This window comes from Sus scrofa, chromosome 8 (assembly GCF_000003025.6).
Source record: "Sus scrofa isolate TJ Tabasco breed Duroc chromosome 8, Sscrofa11.1, whole genome shotgun sequence".
Classification (NCBI taxonomy): domain Eukaryota; kingdom Metazoa; phylum Chordata; class Mammalia; order Artiodactyla; family Suidae; genus Sus; species Sus scrofa.
The window spans coordinates 4,658,700-4,671,084 of NC_010450.4; the positions used below are offsets into that span (position 1 = coordinate 4,658,700).

The following is a 12,385-nucleotide window of genomic DNA, read 5'->3' on the forward strand; positions in this document are numbered from 1 at the left end:
GGTTCCTAGTCGGATTCGTTTCTGCTTTGCCATGACGGGAACTCCTAAAATAAATTTTTAATGCAAAAAAAAAAAATACAGTCTCTCCTCCCCCTCAACCCCAACCTCTTCTGACTTCCCTTTTTTTAGCCCTATCTCCCCACATTCAGGACGTGTGTGTACATTTATGAAATTATGCAGTACAAAAATATGCTGCATCTTGACATTATCATTTAGTTACACATCTTGGTGCTTTTTCCACATCAACACATGCACATGGAGCTTCATTATTTCAAACGCGTTCATGTTATTTTTTAAGAGGCCAAACCGTAACTTACTTAACCAGTTCTTGGTATAAGATCTAGATGGTTTCTGCTCTTTGCTTCACACACAAGACCCGTGGACGTTTCTACCTCCCTCTACCTCGGGCTATGTTTCTGCTATGTACGCAAAGGACAAACTCCTAGTGAAAGAATTCCTGGGTCCCAGGCTAGGTTCATAATGAACTTTGATAGAAAATGGCCAACGACCCTGCAAACTGCTGCATCAAGTACACTCCCACTAGAAATGGGTGAGTGTATTGTCTGCCCACAGCTTGTTACCCTGAATCGTATCGCACGTGACACTTTTTTGAGAAGCTAATGGATGAAAATACATCATCGACGTTTTGATGCTACTTCTGACTCCTCTCTTAGGCATTCTCTGTATACATGAATACACTATATGGGGTTTTATGCCCATTATTTTTTGGACTGTGCAGTCGTCTGTGGGGTAGATGTGATTTCCATTCCCTTAGAGCATCTGTGGTTACTTCCACTAGTTCTTACAGCGTGGTTTATATATGATAGTTCAGGGAACGGAGATGGCTGGTTCTAAGAGAGGCAAGCGTGTTCCTTCCAAATGCGTATTGCACATTGGCTTTCCTGAGTGTTGGTATCTACCCGCAGAGCCAGGGCTGTAAAGGAGGGTCTCTTTGTCCCTGTGCCTTCGCTGGTGTGGCAGGTGTGATGACTTTCTCCTCCCGTCTGCCACTGATCTGTGAAAAAGAAAACTCCACTTATACACATGTTAGACCCTTTTTTTTAACCCTCTCCAATGAATGTTTTAGGTTTTTTTTTAGTTATTATTTTCATTCTTTTTGTTTCTGTGCTTTAGATCGGATATTTCTTTCTAATCCATCTTCCAGCCAGATGATACTCTTTAGGTGAGGCAACATTGCATTATTATAGTTCTTAATTTCAGTTCTTTATTTCATTATTATCATTCCTAATTTTTTTTTTTTTGTCTTTTTGCTATTTCTTTGAGCCACTCCCGCGGCATATGGAGGTTCCCAGGCTAGGGGTCGAATCGGAGCTGTAGCCACCGGCCTACACCAGAGCCACAGCAATGCGGGATCCGAGCCGCATCTGCAACCTACACCACAGCTCACGGCAACACCAGATCGTCAACCCACTGAGCAAGGGCAGGGATGGAACCGGCAACCTTATGGTTCCTAGTCGGATTCCTTAACCACTGCGCCACGATGGGAACTCCCTAATTTCTTAATTATATGCATTATTTTAGTTCTTAATTTCAGATATTGTATTTTGCAGTCTTAGAATTTTCCTGTGACTACTTTCTTTATCCCTTCCGGTTTTCTGATGAAATTCTTGTAAAATGATTCCTGAGCATTTTGGTCACCGTTACTGCCAGGTCTGTCTGTGACAGCTCCACTCTCTGTTCCCACTAGCAGCGGGTGAAGGTCCCAGCCTCTCCACGTCCCCCTGACCTTTGCTCTCTCTGTCTTTTTGTTGCTGACCATTCTTGTGGGTGCGAAGTGGCATCGCATTGTGGTTTGGACTTGCATTTCCTTAATGGCTAATAGCGTTGAGCATCTTTTCATGTATTTATTTGTGGGTCTTATATCTTCTTTGGAAAAAGGTCTATTCAGATTCTCTGTCCATTTTGTAATTGGGTTGTTTTGTTGTTGTTGAGTTGTAAGCATTTGCTGTCTAGCCTAGATACAAGTCCCTTATTTAGATATAGGATTTGCAAATATTTTCTCCTATCCTGCCATCTTTTCACTTTGCTCTCCCTCGCTCTCTTTTTTTGGTTTTGATTGTTTGTTTGTTTCGTCTTTTGAGCCCCGCACCTGCAGCATGTGGAAGTTCCCAGGCTAGGGGTCGAATTGGAGCTACAGTTGCCAGCCTACACCACAGCCACAGCAACACGGGATCCGAGCCGCGTCTGCAACCTACACCACAGCTCATGGCAACACCAGATCCTTAACCCACTAAGCAAGGCCAGGGATCGAACACGAAACCTCATGGTTCCTAATCATATTTGTTAACCACTGAGCCACGACGGGAACTCCTCATTTATTTTTTAATTGCAACTGCCCAGTACTCAGTCTGCAGCTACATATTCATGCTATTTCTTACAATGAAGTAGAGAGAAGATTTCACCCAAGCCTGCAAATATTATTGTGTGCCTTTCATATATAAGACAGTTCACTTGAAGCTGGCATTTTACTCTGCAAATATATGCAGAAACATGAGCCAAAATAGATTTATAGAAATGTTCATTAAAGCCTTGTTTGTAAAGCAAGCCAACAGAAACAATATAAATTTTCATCAACAAGGAACTGGTTAAATAAATTTTGTTCCAGCCTCACAGTTAAATAGTATGCAATTTTTTTTTTTTTGTCTTTTTGTCTTTTTTTTTGTTGTTGTTGTTGTTGTTGTTGTTGCTATTTCTTGGGCCGCTCCTGCAGCATATGGAGGTTCCCAGGCTAGGGGTTGAATCGGAGCTGTAGCCACCGGCCTACGCCAGAGCCACAGCAACGCGGGATCCGAGCCGCGTCTGCAACCTACACCACAGCTCACGGCAACGCCGGATCATTAACCCACTGAGCAAGGGCAGGGACCGAACCCGCAACCTCATGGTTCCTAGTCGGATTCGTTAACCACTGCGCCACGACGGGAACTCCAGTATGCAATTTTTTTAAAGAATGTGATCAATTTGTATGTTTTAACATGGGAGTAACACCGTAATTTTATATCAAGTGACACAGTCAAGCTGTAAAACATTTGTAGAATATGGTGTCATGTGTGCGTATACACACCTGTATTCCGATCATGGGTATGTAGGGTTGAAAATAGTGTTAGGAGTCAGGAGAGGATGGGAGAGAGGAAGAAGGACTTTTACTTATGTAGCTTTTCTTGTACTGACTCCAGAGAGAACCAGGAAGAGAGTGAGGAGAATTCACAGGACACCCGTCTTATTAGAGCTTTTACCATTTTTGTTGCAGTCTGTCTTTTCAGGGCTGCACCCATGGCACATGGAGGTTCCCAGGCTAGGGGTCGAATCAGAGCTGTAGCTGCCGGCCTACACCACAGCCACAACAATGCCAGATCTGAGCCATGTCTGTGACCTGCACCACAGCTCACAGCAACACCGGATCCTTAACCCACTGCGCGAGGCCAGGGATCAAACCAGTGTCCTCATGGATACTAGTCAGATTCCTTTCCACTGAGCCATGATGGAAACTTCTAGAGCTTACTGTTTTGTGGGTCAGGAATTCAGGCAGGAGCTCCTCTGAGCATCAGCAGAGTCGCTTGCTGGTATCCAAGTGGGTGCTGGGCTGGGCTGGAAGGTCCAGGATGGCTTCACACACAGGCCTGCCCTAGAGAGTAATAGTGGCTTCCATTTCAGTGAGTGTTGACTGATGCCAGTCCTCGTTCCAGGACTGTACAGACATGGATTCACAGAGTCCTCATGCAGTCCTCACTATTGGGCCGGGGGAGGGGGGTGGGCTAATATTGCTCCCACTCTGCAGACAGGAAAACTGAGGCAGAGAGAGATGTGATTTGCCCAAGGTCACAATTCTAGTGAGTAGCTGGGCTGGGGTTAGGACCCGGAGCCTATAGGTCCTCGTATAGGCTCCGCACCAAAAAACCAAAACACTGCACCCAAAAACCCTGGGACCTCTGCACAGGGGTGGGGGTGGGGGTGGGGAAGGCGTCCTTCCCGAAGGGAGAAGGCACGGAGCTGACCTTGACCGCAGCAGTCTGGCGGACCCCCTTCTCCAGTGGTCAGAGCATCCTTCCTCCCCGGGTCCAGCCGAGCCGGTGATGGGAAAGGTCCCTGCTCCCTCCGAGAACTCCCGGGGGAGGAGAGGGGGTCAGGAAGCAACCCCTCTGAGCGCCCCGGGCCTGTGGACTCGCCGAGCAAGGTGAACGATGGCTCGGCATTCTCCAAAGTCTGGGTTCTCTTTCAGCTGGATGAACTTCAGAAGAGGCACCACGAAGCAAATTTGGCTGTGACCCCTTTGAAGGTAATATGGGTGTGAAATCAGTAGGAACTGTCTCTTCCAAGGAAAAAAAGAGCTGAATGTTTTTTCCCATTAGGAGATAGCCCATCGCTAGTGTATAAAAATACTGGGAAGAGGAATGAAAGAGAGAAATAACCCCCAAAGCCCCCCTTTGAATCTGGCGTTTTCAGGTATTTTCCTTCCAGTATATTTTTCGCATGTCTGAGACCCTTCAGAACCCGTGTGTCTGTGTCCTGCTTTTCCTGCTGGAGTGTGTGACCTGTAGAAGGACTGTCCTGTCTTTGCCCACCTTCGAAGCTGCTGTCACACTGGAGCCCAAAGCATGAGACACCGCAGTTCACAAAGGGAACGCTCTGTTCAGCCTCTGGGTCCATCCCTCCCCCCTCCCCCCTCCCCTCCCCCCCTTCCACTCCCCTCCCTCCCCTTCCCCTCTCCCTCCCTCCTCCCCCTTCCACTTCCCTCCCTCCTCCCCCTTCCACTTCCCTCCCTCCTCCCCCTTCCACTTCCCTCCCTCCTCCCCCTCCCCTCCCTCTCCTCCCCTCCCCCTCCCCCCCCATGGAAATAAAAACACGATACCAACAACAGGATATTCACGGGAAGCCAGGCCTGAGCAGGAGAGTTTGGACTCCCCGTCCTCCCCACTCCCTCCCTGTCCCCCTTGGCAACCACCAGTCCATGAGTCTGTTTCTGTTCCATAGACAGGTTCATTTGTGCCTTATTCTAGGTTCTTCACATAAGTGGTATCATATGGTGTTTGTCTTTCTCTTTCTTTTTTTTTTTGTCTTTTTGTTGTTGTTGTTGTTGTTGCTATTTCTTGGGCCGCTCCCGCGGCATATGGAGGTTCCCAGGCTAGGGGTTGAATCGGAGCTGTAGCCACCAGCCTACGCCAGAGCCACAGCAACGCGGGATCCAAGCCGCGTCTGCAACCTACACCACAGCTCACGGCAACGCCGGATCCTTAACCCACTGAGCAAGGGCAGGGACCGAACCCGCAACCTCATGGTTTCTAGTCGGATTCGTTAACCACTGCGCCACGATGGGAACTCCTGTCTTTCTCTTTCTAACTTCACTTAGTTGAGACCCTCTCATCACATCCATGTTGCTGCAAATACCATTATTTCGTTCCTTTTTATGGCTGAGCAGTTTGGGGTTGGTAGATGCCAACTGTGACATTTAGAATGGATGAGCAATGAGGTCCTGCTGTGCAGCACAGGGCGCTGTGTCCAGTCTCTTGGGATGGACCACGATGGAAGATGAAATGGGAAAAAGAATGTGTGTATATGTGTGACTGGGTCACTATGCTGTACAGCAGAAATTGACTCAGCACTGTAAATCAACTCTACCCTAATAAAAATAATTAAAAAAAAAGAAAAAGATACGCTATAGAAAAAAAAAAAAAAAGAAGAGGTTGGATTGGACAGGGAGGAGCCTCAGGGCCCTGGGTTCAAATCGAGCCCCTCCTTGGGGCCATCATTCACCTTTGGGGCCTCGGTTTTCTCATCTGGGATGGGAATTGGGGTTCCTAACCTGCTGTGGGCGGTTTGGTGAGGCTCTAATGATGAATGGCTACCCTCTGTCGCATGCCTGCCATGTGCCAGGGGCCACACCTATCTTCTCAACAACGCAGTATCTCAACATGTCAGGGAGGAAACCCCGAGCCCTGCTCTGCAGATGGGGAAACGGAGGCTCAGAGAGACACAGTGCCTTGCCCGTACCCACACAGCACGACCCTGTAGCAGAGCCAAGATTTAACCCAGCTTCGTCTGATGCCACACCTTCCCATCAGCCACACTCTCTCTCCGAGAGCCCAGTCCTGTCATGGTCAACAGCGGCCTCTCTCTCAGGGGGAGCTGCACAGAGCAGATTTCAGCTGATACTGGCTGGATGAACGGGACCCTGATGTTCGGGGGTGTGATCCTGGGGGCCCGGGGCACACCAGCCTCCAGCTCAGACCGCCCGCCCATCCTGCCTGCCTGCAGTTAGGCGCCTGGCACCCCTGCCCAGGGACTGATGCGCAGATGCCCCTGACCCTCTGGGACTGGCTCGGAAGGGAGTTCTGGCCGGGAGGGGTCACCACCTCCTCCGCTAGTGCAGGGGACGATGGGAGCCTGTCAGCCCCTCTGGACATGCGCAGATGGGGGAGCTCATTTCATGGTGGGAGTGGGGGTCACGCACTCCTGGGATTCACAGAACAAATGCCTCCCAAAAGCCATGCTGTGCCCAGCCATAGCACAGGGATGGTCCCGGGGGTCAAGGGGAATGGAAGCCTTGACCCCGAGGAGCCCCAGGCTATGTGGGAGACAGACTCCCAGATATGACTAACTGCTGGGACAGAAGGAAGTTGGGAGCCTGGGCACAGAGGGACACAGGCCCTGAGTATCGGGGTGGCTCACCGGGGGAGGCGACGCTCAGGCTGGCCTCTGAACAGAGCTGCACAAGGCTCTTCTGGGCTTGGGACATGTAGGAGCCACCAAAGAGTGAGGAGGAAGCATCTGGGGTGGGGGTGGTGTCAGGGGGTCGGAGGGGGTGCCCGTGTGGCTGGAACAGCAGTGAGGAGGGCCACTGGGATGGGGGTGGAGAGGCACAGGCTGGGTCTCATCTTTCGGGCGTGCGGGCCGTCCTGGGCTGGCTCTGTGTCAGTCTCTTTTGGTCCTGGAGACCTGACTGTGCCCACTGTACAGATGGGCAAGTCAAGGGGTAGGGAGGAGCTTGGCCTCATAGCTGGTCAGTGGTGGGGCTGACGTCCACGCTGTGGACTCATCCGGAAGGCATCCAGGGGGCTGTAGGGAGCCCTGATGAGGGGGCCGCAGGGCAGCCCTGGATTCCGGAGCTGGCTGTGGCTTGTGGGTAAAGGGAGGGATTGCAGGGAGGAGGCTGAGCTGGGGCAGGGCTGGGGGATACAGAGAAGGATGCCCACCCCTGACCCCCCGGCCCAGCCATCCAGCCCGCAGGGGAGCCCTGCCCGCCATGGACCCACCCGTGTCTTCACTCCCGCCCTTCCAGGCCAAGTTGGCTTCCCTGGTCCAGAAGTGCCGGGAGAGGAACCACCTGATCACCCGCCTGCTGGAGGAGCTGCACAGACACGAGGGGGGGAACCACCTGCTCTCTGAGATGGCACACAGCATGGTGACCGACGTGGCGCTGGCTGAGTACGCGGCCACCTTCCTGGCTCCGGGGGACCCAGAGGTAGGTTCCCACAGGTAGCCCTGCCCCCTTGTCCTGGGGGGGCTGTAGGCTCATCCACCACCCTGACCTGCCCTCTCCGTCCCTCCCTCCCTCCTTCTGTTCACTCACCCCGCCTGGAACTCACCCTGGACTCCCGTGTGCCAGCACCTAATGGCCTGCTTAGAGCTGGTGTCGGGAGGTGACCGCGCCATCCTGAACCTTAAAAAGTGCTCAGGACACGGTGTAGGAGACAGACACACAAACCACGACTTTAATTCAGTTGTCAGACAAGCACTCGGCATGTGTTTCGTTGCCTGGTTTCTTCCCGTGTGCCGCAGGACCTTAGCACTTGCCACTTCCTCTGGCAGGATTCTTTCTTGTCGGCCCTGCAGCCTCTCACCCATCCTTCAGGGCACAGTTCAAGCGTGACCTTGCCCAGGAGCCTGCTCTGAGTCCCACAGACTCCAGGGTTAGCCATGCACCCCTCTGTCCTTCATCACACGTGGGCCTGTGTGATGCGACAATTCAAGGGACTCCCCTTACTGTTGGGGGAGTTTCATCGCAACCTCTCTGGTGGGGCTGAGGGTTTCAGGCTTCTTCAGAGGCAGAATAGGGGCCGGGAGGGAAATCAGCAGCTAGCCGAGGGGCCTGGCACAGCACCTGTGTGTTGACGAGGCAGGACGGAAAGCAGGGTTTCAGGGAAGGTGCTGGATCCGGGAGGTGTCACCTGGGAGGGAGGCCGCTATGTCTGAGAAGTCGTCATTGCAGTGAGGGCCCCGCCCTCCAAAGGTTGCGCTGGGTCTGAACTAGACCCGACTTGTTCACTGAGATTGGACAGGCTGACTTCCATGGACCAAATTCACAGAGACTGAGGTATAAACCTAAATGCTATCTTTCTCCTTTCCCTTGAGAGACCAAACTCTGTGCAGGCTGAAATGTGGGGTGGATGGGTGAAAAAGGAATCAGCGTGTTCTCTCCCTGTAGTGGAGTTACCTGGAAAGTCAAGTTCATTCATCATTCGTAAGTCAATACACGTTTATAGTTAGAAGGTCATTTGAGAGACTAATGGTGTCATCAGCCTGATGCCTTCATTTCCTGAAAGACATGCTCCTGGGCCACGACGTGCCTCCCCGTGGGCCAGAGGGTTCAAGGCCATGGCCAGTCATAAGCAGCTACTCCCTGCTTTAAAAGTGAGCTTGAATCCTCCTTGACCCGTTTTGCATTATTTTACAGTTCAGCTCACCAAGAATACCCCCGTTTTCATGATCTGGGGGATGGTTCACTGTTCCCTCCACGAACCACAGAAGCCTGGCTCTGCCATTTCATCTCACAAATATTTATTGAGCACCCATTACCACGAGCCAGGCGTGGTGCCGGGCGCTGAGGAGGCATGGTGAACCAACAGGCCCAAACAGGCATGCCAACAGGGAAATAGTCGTAAATTATGGTGAGGAAGGGCATAGACAGAGACTGTGTGTGTGCCTTTGGGCAAGACCTTAATGGCTCTGAGCCTCAGTTTGCTCATCCGTAAAATGGGAATAGTACCGCCTACCTGGCAGAATGGACCTGAAGATGGATGGAAATAACTCATGATGCATCCTCTGCAGAGATGTCCCTGAGGGTGGGAACCTGGTCCTCGGGTGAGCAGTTGTCAAGGGGCCAGCTCTGGCATCAGGAACCCTGGGTTCAAGTCTTAGCTCTGCCACAGTCTAGCTTGGCAGCCTTTGGAGGGGACACTGATATATACCTCTTCCCTTGGGGGCCTTCATGTAACCGACTCAGGCAGTCCTCCCGTGGGGGAGGTGCTGTCATTATCCCCATTTTCCAGGCGGGAAGACTGAGGCTCAAAGAGGTTAGAAATTGTGCCCAAAGACACTGGTCTATAAGATGCTTTCCAGCTCAGTCTTTGTGTGTTAAGTCGTTTGCCTAAGCAGAGCTGGGATTTGAACCTGGCGGTGGGATTCTGTGCACGGCCACGGCAGCTCTGACCCCCATGGGAAGTGGGGGAGAAGGGGGTGTGATGGGTGCCCCGTGGTGCTCAGGGGCACGTGGGCAGCAGCACGGGCTCTGGCACCTACGTACCCGAGGCCCTCAGTGAGTCGGTCCCTCTCGTCACTGGAAGGCCAGTCCTCTGTATGCAGATATAAGGCATCAGGGAAAAAAAACAAAACAAAACCCATGATGTGTTTGAGAAGCAAAGTGGGCTCCAGGCCGGCTGGAGTGGGGGGTCCTGCGTAGAGCAGGGGTGGAAGCCTGGACAGAAGGTCACAGACACCTGCCTGCTCCCCACGGTGTTTGCACCGGGTTCTTCAGTGAAGCGGGAGCTGCTGAGGGGTTGGAACAGGATCCGTGAACCCGCAGGCATGCGGTCTAGACTGAGCTGCAGAGCCCCAGGCAAACCACGCACATCGCAGCCAGATGGCTCTGGCCGTGAACACCCGAGGTCCAGGCAGCTGAGCCGAGCTCGGGTTGGGGGTTTGCGGGGAGCACTGAGACCCTCTTGGAGGTGGCGGTGGCGGCAGCTCCTCCCACTGGCAGCTGGGCAGGAAGTGGGTTTCCAGGGGCTGGTTCTCGTTGGAGAGAACACAGATGGAACTTTCCATGGAGATGCTGGGCTCTGGCTCTGAGCCTGGGAGGGCTGCTCGTTGGCTGGGGAGACCCCAGTGGGCTTGGGTGGGATTTGCAGGAGCGGGGAAGGTGGACCTGGGAGCACGGAGGGTGTGGCTGCGAGGCGAGGCCTCCTTAGGGAACCGCCCGGGGAGGTCCTGGACCCTGGGGGCCGGGGCTCCTGTTCACTGGGAGGGGCTCCCGCTAACCACAGTCACCTGCAGGAGCACGGGGGGTGGGGGGCACCTGGACCGGCTGCTGTTGGTTTATTCGCAGGAAGCATGATGATGGCCGAGCATCACAGGGTCCTCCCTGAGTCACTGAACTCACTTCAACCTCCCACCATCGAGGAGGAGACAGCACCGGAGTGGTCAGAGAGCCGGTCGAGGTCACGCAAAGGGGTAGCTGGCTGGGGCTTAGAGCTGGGGCCTGTCTGAGCTCCCACCCTTTCAGGAAGGGGGTGCTCCGGGCCCACAGCGGTGGCTCAGGGTCAGGGCCCCCCTCCCCCTGACTTCCTTCTCCCACTCTGGTGGGGCGGGTGATGGACACTGAGCTCCCGTGGGCTCAGCACCCTTTAAGCAGCACGCGTTCACCCCTCACAGTTCTGGAGGTGAAGCTGGAGGTCAGAGTGCCAGCACAGTGGCTTTCTGGCGAGGGCCCTCTTCCCAGGGTGCAGGTGGGCCGCCTTCTTGCCATGCCCTCGCATGACACAGAGTGCCAGCTCCCTCTCACCTCTTCTTATAAGGTCACCGGTTTCATCCTGAGGATTCTGTCCCCAGGGTCTGGTCATCTCCCCACGACCCCACCTCCAGATGCGGTCACGTGGAGGTGAGGGTTTCAGCCTGTGTTTGGGGGGCGGGGACACAGATGTTCCATGCAGAGCACTGAGGGACCGGGACAGATGCGTGGGTGGGACGAGGGCTGCTGGCCCCCAGAGCTGCCGTCTGCCTGAGCTGGGGTCTTGTCCTTCCCTCAGCATCTCAGCTGCCACTGTCCCCACCGGTCAGCCTTGCAACTGCCCTAGTTTCCTTCTCCCAGCTCTGCTGCTTCTCTCCAGCTCGGGCACTGGTCCTGAAATGGGGATTCCATGAGGCCAGCTTGGCCAGCTCCCCGCTGCCTTTCAGCTGAGCATACTGGGGTCTTGCCCCCTCTGTGGCTTTAGCGGGGACGGGAGCCCAGGCTCGGCAGGTTCCTTCCATTCTTGGCCTCCTCAAACCTCTTGGGGGTTCTCAGTTACCTCCCCATCCCCAGACTGGCCTGACCGGGCAGGGCTCAGGGCACCGGATTCTCAGCGCCCCTTACACCCCACCCCCACCCCCACCCCCAGCCCCAGGGTATCTCTTGTTTCTGGATTCCACCAGGACCTAGACTGGCGATATTCCCAAGCCAAGAATGTTGTGCCTCGGGTGTCACCCTGTTCTTGAAGGCAGATGCCCGGGTACCAAGGGGAGGTGGAGCGGGGAGCCCTCCTGCTGGTGCCTGAATGACCTCCCCCGGGGTCAGGGGTCAGCTCAGCAAACAGAAGGTGCACCAGAGAATGGGTTGGCCCCTGCCTGACTCTCCGCAGTTCCTGGGACATGAGGGTCCCTGCACGGAGTTTCACCCAGTGGGTAGAGACACCCCAGATGCTGAAGAATTGCCACCCCGTGACTGCGTGCTCACCCTCACCTCCTAGGCTGCCTCCTCTCTTAGTCCTTGGTGGCCAGGGGTGGGGCTTGCTGACCTCTTGTAGGGTCCGTAAGGGCTGAACAAGACCTCACGTCAAATGCCCATCACGGTGCTGCCCCATAAAGGCCCTCGAAGAGGGTGTAGGGTCCCTTCAAGCAGCACCAAAGTGTGATGCCACGGAGGGAAGTCAGCGACTTGCCGTCCTAACACCCGAGGGTCCCCTGGACCCCAGGCTGGGAGAGACGCAAACGGCCCGGCAAGGAAGCTGCTCGCTCCACTTCCCCGTGCCCTGCTTTTTCCTCTTCCCTCCACGTCCGGGAAGCGTCTTCTCCTCTGGGTGTTGGTCAGAAAGCTCTATATATGGGCCTTCAGAAATGGAATCTCATCTTCGAAAGAGCAGCGAGACCGAGAGCCCTAAATTCCCTTAATTCATTAAATCGGTGACCCGAAGCCTGGGCCTCCCAGGATCCAGGCAATGATTGTCTCCTTATCTCCTGCCTGTGTGAAGTGGAGATTTCCCCACGTCTTACCTGGGGAGAGACGTGGGGGAGCAGAGGGGAGGGCAAGGCTTTATCCATCTGCTGCGCTGCTTGGAGCCTTTAGAGATGCTCATTCTCCTTCTGATTTTGACAAAACACTGCAAGGAGCACATTA

General features: G+C 54.0%; 1 protein-coding gene across 3 annotated transcripts in view; it reads left to right on the forward strand.

Moving 5' to 3' along the window:
• The window catches only part of C8H4orf50 (chromosome 8 C4orf50 homolog), a 66,322-nt gene that overhangs the window by 44,721 nt on the left and 9,216 nt on the right, over positions 1–12,385 (forward strand). For 2 of the 3 annotated variants that reach the window (XM_021100974.1, XM_013978516.2), the window contains exons 8-9: positions 4,238–4,294; positions 7,295–7,477. In XM_021100974.1, coding sequence (XP_020956633.1) covers positions 4,238–4,294; positions 7,295–7,477 — 240 coding nt within the window. The remainder of the gene's footprint in view (positions 1–4,237; positions 4,295–7,294; positions 7,478–12,385) is intronic. The other variant, XM_021100975.1, reaches the window with a different exon arrangement.